Here is a 10,163-nt window from a genome sequence, read left to right on the forward strand (position 1 = left end):
AACCTTATCCTTATTGTTAAATTTATGCCCACACGATGCTACCAGTCAGTAATACGGTAATAATTAGTTTTCTGCAGTGTACCATATGACAGCCAGTCGTAAGTATGATTAGTTACTCAATTCCGATGAAGTGCATTTCAAAATAACCCAGCAAGATTTGAACATTTTTGTGTAGGAATTTTAAATACTAAATTCATTTCTTAGCTGACATACGGATCAGTTAGCGATATAGCTAACCCGCTCCAAAATGTGACAAAGTTCCAGTCCGTCTGTAAGCCGCAGGTAGCTTCGCGTGTTGGGATTAAGTCACTATACAGGAACTTACCAATTTACACCAGTTACAACCAAATTAATTCTAACGAGTAGTTCGTGTCTTCAAGGCCTTGCATATCACGGAAGCTTACAGATGTAACCACTGCAGTATCAGTTGTTTGCCAGCAGGCCATGCAAATATGACTTAATTAGTTCAAGAAACAACCATAAAACAGTCAATCGAGCTGCTCTGATTCCATTTGTGTCCAATTTTCGCCAACCGACCTCGGCGAGTTCGTGACATGCTGGCGTTCTAGGACAAAAATAAACACACTAGTTAATTACAGTTTTATATATTCCCTATCCAGGTAAATACCAAGGTGGTACCCTTGAAACGACCACATCCGGTTCACTCCCCAGCTCCTGAAAAATCCGGGTTTGTGCTCAACTTGTGACAACGGGCCTCAAAACCTATGATTATTTCCTTCCAACACACAATATGAAAAATCACATCTGTTATTCATTCGTATGACGTCTCTGCTTTAAAAATCTAGGGACTAAGTGTTCTGTTTGTGAGCTTCCATCACGTGAAGTCATAATGAAGGCTGCAGAGACTTTTCAGGCTCCGGACACTGCTGATGATGCCCTCGTCCTCCAAACACTAAACTCTGACAAACTTCTGCAGAAATAACACTATTATTTAACTGTAAGCATATTTCAATACCGTGTTATGTTTTGAAGAAAGATGAAGTAGCTTTTCGTCAGACCATTTGCGCCTGGCGTAGAACAGTGTCTGTAGCCGAAGCCCACTTTCTTGCAAGAATTTAACTTATATCCATTAAAGTTAGCTTCACTTTTGGAATTTATAATAACCAAATTTCTCACAATTAACTGAATAAGATTTTTGTCGACATGCCCCTCAGTAAAGTCGATTATCTCGACTACATGTAGAGAACTACTGAAAAGTTTAGAACCGAAAAACAGTTAGCAAAGACGCTGTCGCATTTTCAGGGGTGCGAATGATTTTTAAACTACACACATCTGAGCTACCACTGGCACTGTAGTGTTAACACGTGCACTATGTGATACAAACTGTTACTTCAAAGAAACTGAAAAATGCAAGTACTTTTTGCACCTTTAGTTTAGTGCAAGAAGCCATTTGCTCCTGACCACATCACTATAGCCTTGTGCTATCGACAACCGAGCCCATCCTCTCGGTACAAAAGATAAATAAATAAAAAGTTCCCGTCGTTGATTTGAAAAGGTTTTGTTGCAGCAAACACTGGTTTTGCTTTACATCTGATGGGAGACTTGTACGGAATGAAAACAAAGTTCTTCGCAGAGTCTCTTATGCTCCTGAACGGGAAGTTAGGTTATACAGAAACTGCGTCTGCCTGTGAAATCTTGATTGTGGTGAGACACTAGCCTGTAGCGTAGCCCGTGGTCTACACTCGCTGCTTATTTAAGATACTTTTCGTTATGAAACTGCAAGGCAAATTCAGAGAATCTATTACGTAGACAAATCCTCTAATCTGAAACATATGTATCAACTATCAGAAATGCAAGCAGGTTGTTGGGGGGGGGGGGGGGGGGGGTGCATGTATATTATTCGAAGGTCCCTACACACGCACCAATTTATCGGCCGACCGACCAATTTCGTGGCAGCCGGCACACGTCCCCGATCAATTGCACTCAGTGATTACAATCCTGCTCTGCTGAGATTTGTTTATCTTGAGTTCTCGGATATCGCGCTTGATTTTACACAAACAAAAACAGGGGGTTTGGCTTGGCTGTTTTAGAAGTAACGAGGCCAAAAAAGAGGAACTTGTGTGAAAAGTTGTGTCTAACGGAAGAAAAATTTACCCATGTTATCTTAAATAGCGGAGCTCGAATGATTTTTGTAACTATCTACGGATGGAAGAATCATGCATTCCGGAGCTGCAGAACATCAAATCATTCTTAACGAAAAAGACGTCACGAGAGAAGCTGTAAGATGCGTGGCGGGCCTCATTGCATTTGTAGCCACTGGCAGAAGTGGTCCTAAAATTCAGTGCTATTTCATCACCACAATTATTAAATGCAATGATTTCTGAAACCTGCAACGTGTTTATAGTTGACTGAGGAAGTATATAATGGCGAAGCAAAACAAATGGAGCAAAAAGATATTCATGTAAACCTTTTTAATTTATGTACGTAGCATAAAAGATGACCTGCAGGTTTACGAAACTCGTTTGAAATTCGAAGACAAACTACACAAAGTGGCTGCGCACATCTAATAACAGTTTCATAAGAACTGAATCATTTAGCGTTAGAACTGTAAAAACTATCCCACATTTTGCTCTTCATAACAGAGGGCTTTAATATCAGACTTTAACAGATATAACCAAGCAAATACATTTTCTGAATTAACATCAATTGAATGTCAATATTTCGATTTTTTTTATTTCATTTCCGATAAGCATCGGAAATAAAATCTAAAAACAGAAATAATGTCGACAGACATTCTCTTTATGTGCCACACGAAACCATTACGGATTAGTTCAAAAGTGAAAAAAGTGCTTCATTTCTTGCATCTGTGTTGCTATACTCCTCTGAGGATGTGTCCCACAAACCTCTACAGTCTTACAATTGCTCCAGAAACTATCAAAATTTCATCCGCTTCTCTTTGTCGTATATTGGCACAATTTGTTTGGGTGGATCGACGTGGGTTCGGCTGTCTGATGGTCCTACCTGCACGACATCCCGACAAGGGAAGTTCGTCGCTTGGTTGGTCAACACCTCTACACACGTCCAATTTGTCAGTGTGTCTTGTTCAATTTCCCAAAAATAACTTTACTACAGCACAACATAGATGAAACCGCATACGAAATATATCATAATCTAGTCTCAATCGCCATGGATATTTACTTTGAAAAGAGTTATATAGTGATTCACATCTTCCATTTTTGTTAGTTTACTTACGGTATATGTACATTCGCGCACCAAAATACTCAGAAGTTTGTCTATTATGCAACAGAGCTCTTCTCAATTCTCACTGCAGTTCTAGTTTTCATAAAAAGTCAAACATGGAGCTAACGTAGAACTCTGGCTAAGCTACAGATCAGTCACCACAACGAAAACTTCAAGGTGGAGGCACGATATCACCAAACATCTTTTATACAAAAACGAGTTGGTCTGACGTGTTGCATTGAGACATTCGTTTGTAGCATTAACAGATTTAGACTAAAATTTGATTAAACAGTGTCAACTGCAAGAGTTTCATAATCAAAATTAACTTCATAGGGCTACCACCTTTACTACGACGGGCTTACATCTGAACGTTTTGCGTTTTTCTTCAACTCAATTTAGGCGTGAAGCGCTGTAGTCATCTATTACCTTTTACTACGGAGAAGTTGATCCAAATTAGTTTGCTTCAATCCCATTTCTCCAAGAAAACACTGTCACGAGGTATATCACATGGTTATCGTTTGCCTGCTACGACTTAACGTACTCTGTCACGAAACTGAGCTGATAATATAGTCCTTTAATAATGTTTTTTGCACTGTAGTTACTCTGTAATAACTGTGCTACAGAGAAGCCGCTAGACAAATGTTGCACAGATATATTCCAGTCTTAAGCACTTTAACAGTGTTTCGATGCTAAACAATGTAAAAAGACTTCTTCCGTATACCGAGATAAATAAAATAAAGACACTGACCTGCGAGGAAGGCGTGGTGTCGAGCATTTGCGGCTTAGCTGCACCAAAGCCTGTGGATCCAAACGGGCCGGCGCACGCTCCTGAGGACACTGAAGAACTGGAGGGACAGCTGGCCGGCGCATGCGCGCAACACGACACGGGCACACGTGCGGGATTGCGCGCCGTAAGCAGCCAAAGCGCTGAAACGATCAACCAGTAGCGGAATAACTGCGGTCCGATTCTGGAGACGACCTGCCACACCAGCGACTGCACAGTGCATAAAACTTAACAGACCGCAGTGGAGCGAGAGTCAGTTGTAAGAAGGATCCCGGCGAAAGTAAACAGAGCAAACTCCCGATCCAAAGTATACACGGTTTTACCGGAAACTACTATTTATTGTGCTTACAAGACATTCTACATTTCGCATTTCAGAGCGCACTGCATTACTTATGCATTTCTCGCCTGAAACTGACCATCTATTTACAAAATTGCACTTAAAAACGGATGTATTTCCTATTACTCGCTTACTGTCCACGTTCGGGAAATAAGCGTCCATTTTTCCATGTATTTCATTCACTTCTTACATGACGACGGTTCTCATTTCCTGGAGAATCAAATTATCGGTATAGCCAAATGAAAATTTTCCTGCTCGTTTCAGCGCCTCCGTGTGAGTGGTAACGACTTCCTGGGTCCTCTCGTATCCGCTCTCTCCCTCTACAAAACACACTTTGTTCCCCACATCCTCGTTACTTTGCTCCTCAAAATCCGTTAGACGTAACTATGTAACTGTACACATTCGAGTCGCGTCTGTTCTGTGGGACATGTCCGACCGAACAGAAATCACTCAAATGCATACATTTCTGAAAGAGCGCGACGATCCCTTGACGTTAGTTTCAGTGTGGATGCACTAATATCGTCCGAACCCCTGGAGTTAATGGATGTGGGATTCCGCACTGCAACCTACGAGACGTCGGAACTTTGAGTCGGTCGTGGACCGTGTCCGGATGGCCAAAGCAATTACGGCAACCGCTCAAGAGAAGCGATAAATTCGAGTTCGAGTCCCGGTCCACAACAAATTTTCAACTTTCTCCAGTGCATTACCACAATGACCTATGCAGGAGGAAGTCACAAATTCCTCACCCATCCCTTCTCTTTATTTCCCCATTCTCTATTTCATGTAAATAACTACATAAAAGCTCGCTGATAGTTTAGTCATCTACATCTACACACCCAAAAATTTGTATTCTAAACAAAAAGATTTTCATTGTAATTAGACACCGCAGGTGTCCTCCTTTATTTTTCGAAAAATCGCCATACTGTCTCTTGTTAATTGCTAGGCCGGAAAAGCCTCGGCGGGGTAATCGGAAGACGGCGTTGTTTAGATAGGAACCTCAAGTTCCTTTCTTTTCGTCTTGGCTGCTTTTGTTTCTCTTGTGGTTGCGTGAACAACATTAAGATAACCGCAAAATAATTTCCATTATTTTTCATTGAAGAGTTTGCAAAGAGGTGATTAGGGACGGAGCTACTAATAAGTTTGGGCTAAAAAGAGAGGAGGCATCACATAATGGGAAGATATGGAAGAACATAGGAGTTGAGCGTCCTTTCAGCAGCGGGATTGTTGAAGATGGAGCATTAATTCAATTGGACAAGGGCAGAAGGGGAAATCGTACTTGGCCTTGTCTATCCAAACTATCGGTCTATACAAATCCTTGGCAGATATTTATCGACCGTTCCGCTCTCGAATAACACCTGGGAGGAATGAACTGATTTCTCTTATTTTATTACTATCGTCATTTCTCGATATTTAGATGGAAGTCACAAAATATTTTCGGATTCGGAGGAGTAAGCTGACGATAGAAATTTCGCGAAAAGATCTCGCCGCAACGAAAAAAACCCTATGTTTTAATGATTGCCACCCCAATTCGTATATACTGCCCGTGATACCCTCTCCCCTATTCCGCAATAATATGAAATGAACTGCCCTCCCACGAACTTTTTCGATGACCCCCGTCAATCCTATATGGTAAAGATCCCATACCGCGCAGCAGTATACTAGCAGAGGACGGTCAAGTGTAATGTAGACGGTCTCTTTAGTGTAAGAGGGGATAAAAAAGTTTCCGTTTGAGGGCATTGCTGCAGCGTATGTGCAAGGTATCGCGAAACCGATGAGGGTATAGAGGGTGTCTCTCCTAAGAATTGTCAGGCGTATTTTCTCTGGTGTTTCAACAGATACTTGCAATTTATTTTTTGCTTTGTTTATCTGGAGTCAGGCCAAAGAAACAATGCTCATTAGGTCTTTCAGGCAACGCCCCGTATCGACGGAAAGCTTCTGTTTATTTTTCCTTACAAACAAAATAATTTTTAAGTGGAATTTTACGTGCCCATTCGATAGAGTGCGCCCAGATTTGAGCGTAATATTTGGTTTATCAATATATACGAGGGTTGGAACTTTAATAGTGGCAACTATTTTTTTACAGCTCATACAAAATAGATACGTGTTTCAAAGTTTTACTGACCTTCAAAGGAGTCACCAGCACTGTGTATAAGCCGTTGCCAGCGATGTGGAAGTCGTAGGATACTCTTAGCGGTGCCAGTTGTGTTGACAGTTGGAAGCGGCGCGCCTATTGCCCGACGAATTTGTTTAAATGGTTCAAATGGCTCTGAGCACTATGGGACTTAACATCTACGAATTTGTAACAATTCTGAAGCGAATGCCGCGAAGTGTTTCCTTCAGTTTAGAAATCGAGTTGAACTCACGAGGACTTAAGTCAGGGGAGTGCAGTAGGTGGTATAGCACTTAGCAGCCCCATCATTCAAACAAGTCAGTAACAGCTTGCACTGTACGTGCTTGAGCATTGTCCTGCAAAATGATGGTCAGGTCGTGCAGAAAGTGTCATCAATTCTGTCTCTAAGGTGGTCGTAGGTGTGTTCCTTTGCTTTCCCTGTACAGTTTCGACACGGTAGGCAATAACGAGCTATGCATAGCCACGGTATCATTTTGTTCATAGTATTTTTCGTGGAATGGGAAATAATTTGATGACAGTACGCGCCTGAAAAGTTCCCTAACGCAATCGTCGAACTTTTTGCGCGTTTCGTTCCAAGAAATCAGAAGGTAGGACTTTCGCAAAGAAGAAGACTTCATCAAAACTGACCATATCGTCATCCTCCCGAAGCCACAATTGACTGAAGCGGTATACAAAGTCAGCGGAATTGCGAATATAACGTTCATATTTTTCCAATTATTTTCTTAGAACGCGTTTCAATTGATTTGCCATGTGGTACACACATGCACCAATGTTTCTTATTATGGGCGTTAGAGGAATTCCTTCCTGGTGTAGTTTAGGAGGGCCTTATAGTCTTCGGGACAGCACTGTTCGTGTTCTAAGATCCTTAATAATATTACGTGGCAAGCTCATTCATGGGAAGTCATCATCTTCTTGTTGATTTCATCCGTAGGATCGACATCTATCTGTCTGTAAGCAAGGCCACACCAAAAATCTAAAATCTTATTGTAGTCCATATGTGACGTGAGGACTGCAGCATTGCCCTTGTCGGTTGGCAAAACGTCAATTTCCTTGCCCTCTCGCAGATTTCTCAGTGTTACTCATTTTCAAAATAATGCCTCCGAGCACTATGGGACTTAACTTCTAAGGTCATCAGTCCCCTAGAACTTGAAAGTACTTAAACCTAACTAACCTAAGGACATCACACACATCGATGCCCGAGGCAGGATTCAAACCTGCGACCGTAGCGGTCGCGCGGTTCCAGACTGTAGCGCCTAGAACCGCTCGGCCACTCTGGCCGGCTACTCGTTTTCGTTGGGGGGTGTTGCATCTTAGCAGCAGCGTCTTGTTCAACAGGTTTCGCGGCGAAAATCTTCTGCTGATTCCTATGGGAGAGAAGCTGCAACATCCTCCATGGAGCTGATATAATCTGTTAGTGGCAGTCCTGTGGCAAGGATCTTCACTGTATCCTCGTCCAGATGTTTGTCAGTGAGATTACTTATAGTACGCTCCCTGCATCTTGTACTCGCTTTTGGTGCAAGAGATCGAATTTTGCTTTCTGGCGTACAGACGTTTTCAGCTTCACTGATACTTGTTGTGGCCATGTAGTATTGTCAGCCTATTTCGAAGAATCTGCAGCGAGTAGCCGACATATAAAGATGGTGACGAAGAGGGTTTTTTGAAGCGACGTCTAGCATTCGTCGAGTGTCACGAATTGTCAAAAATTACAAGTTCTACGAATAGTGTTCCAAAGATCGTCAAACTGAATGAGTGTTACAGACAAAAGTAAGAACGTCTAACAAAGAGGCCGAGACTCTATCAGAAAACCTAATAAATAGGGATGGAGGTTTAAATTTAAATTAGGTTTGGGCTCTGGTGCTCTGTTTATTAAGATCTCGCCGGCCATCACATCCACCAGAGCTGGGAAACGCTGAGGATTTTTGCATTTCACGGAATATCAATGCGAGCTCTGAAAACCAAAAGGTATTTCTTGTATAAACTGCATAGGATATTATTATTTTGTTCAATTGTGTACAGTAAAAATTTAACTGTTTCGGAACACTTGCTATGCAGCACGAGAAACATCACCGTAACGATAAAGATTAATTCAATACTGTGGAAAGCTGGGAAAAAAGTGCTGTGCGTGTTGAAGAGCTAACGTTGGTGAATCACGTGGGGCTCAAGTTGGTGAAATACTTGGGGAATCGAACTCAGCCAGACCAACAACAGTTCACAGCCTAATTGGAGTCCAGGCAGAGTCACATAACAGCAAAACTCGCAGCACTTGAAGACGGCTGGCTCGGACTTTGAATGTTGTGCAGAAAATCGAAACAACGACTCGGCAGAATTCCGAAAGCAGACCATTAATGAAATTCAAAAACATCGATCATACGAATCTCAAGCTGTACTTGTCTCGCGTTACACCCTGAAAGCCATGAAAGAGGGCCTTTAGGTCCATGTAGTATTTGTTCACTTACGAAAAGCCTTCGAGTCAGTCCCACATTGGTGTTTATTAACAAAAATTTGGCTATGTCAGGTATAAAACAAAAGGTGTGACTAGATTGAGGATTTATTGGAAGGGAGGATGCAATCGTTTGCTTGATCTGAGTGTCAGAGACACACGTGGAAGTAACTTCATATGTGTCCAGTGTGTTGCGGCCCTTGTTTTCTTCATGTTGTATTGCTTATGGCCTGGCAGACAATATTAATAGCAGTCTTCAAACATTTTTCAGATGATGCAGTTACACATTTTTGAATGGTATGGTGCAAATATTGGCACCCTGTAAAATTATCCACTTCACAAAACGAAAAGTCATATTATCCAATGAATCAATCAGCTGATACAAGTACATGTGCAGAACAAAAATAAGGAAACGCCAAAACTGCAACACATTTTTCTGCCTAATACGGTCTAGGAAACCCACTGGCATTCAAACAGCTCCCAATCTTCTCGTAATGGATAGCTACAGGTCCTGTATAATTTTGAAAGGAATCTTACACCATTTTCCCTGCAAAATAGTGACAAGCCGGATAACGATGATTGAGGAGGATAGCGATCATGCTCTCTTCTCTCCAAACTAGACCACAAAGGTAACCAGAGAGATTCGACAGTTCATCCTAATGCTTATAAAACTAGTCATGCACGATGGGAGCTATATGAACAGGGCCCCGTCGTCTTGGAACACAGCAGCACCATTGGGGAACAAACCTTGTACCATGGGATGGACCTGATCAACTAACATGGTCACATAATCTTTGGCAGTAATGCGACGTTTCAGAGTAACCATAAGGCCCATGGAATACCACGAATTTTTTGACTGGTTTGATGCGACCCGCCAGAAATTCCTCTCCTGTACCAACGTTTTTATCTCAGAGCAGCAATTGCACCCTACGATAGTTATCTACTGGATGTAATCCAATCTCTGTCTTCCACTACAATTTTGTATCGTCTACAGCTCCTTCTAGTACCGTGAAGGTTATCTCCTGATGCCTTAACGGATGTCCCATCATTCTGTCCCATCTTCTTGCCAGCGTTTTCCAAATGTTCCTTTTCTCGCCTATTCTGCGGAGAACCTCCTCGTTACTTACCTTATCAGTACACCTAATTTTCAATACTCTTCTGTAGCACCACATCTCAAAGACTTCGATACTCCTCTGTCCTGCTTCACCTCGAGGTCCATGTCTTACTACCATACTTAGCTGTGCTCCAAAGTACATTCTCAGAAATTTCT

At 42.0% G+C, this 10,163-nt stretch overlaps 1 protein-coding gene across 2 annotated transcripts in view; it reads right to left on the reverse strand.

Moving 5' to 3' along the window:
- The window catches only part of LOC126320146 (uncharacterized), a 212,544-nt gene extending 207,664 nt beyond the window's left edge, over positions 1 to 4,880 (reverse strand). For both annotated transcript variants that reach the window (XM_049993758.1, XM_049993757.1), the window contains exon 1: positions 3,950 to 4,880. In XM_049993758.1, the coding sequence (XP_049849715.1) occupies positions 3,950 to 3,976 (27 nt within the window). In that variant the 5' untranslated portion in view covers positions 3,977 to 4,880. The remainder of the gene's footprint in view (positions 1 to 3,949) is intronic.
- Positions 4,881 to 10,163: the final 5,283 nt, after the last annotated feature.

This window comes from Schistocerca gregaria, chromosome 2, assembly GCF_023897955.1.
Source record: "Schistocerca gregaria isolate iqSchGreg1 chromosome 2, iqSchGreg1.2, whole genome shotgun sequence".
NCBI classification, from domain to species: Eukaryota; Metazoa; Arthropoda; class Insecta; order Orthoptera; family Acrididae; genus Schistocerca; species Schistocerca gregaria.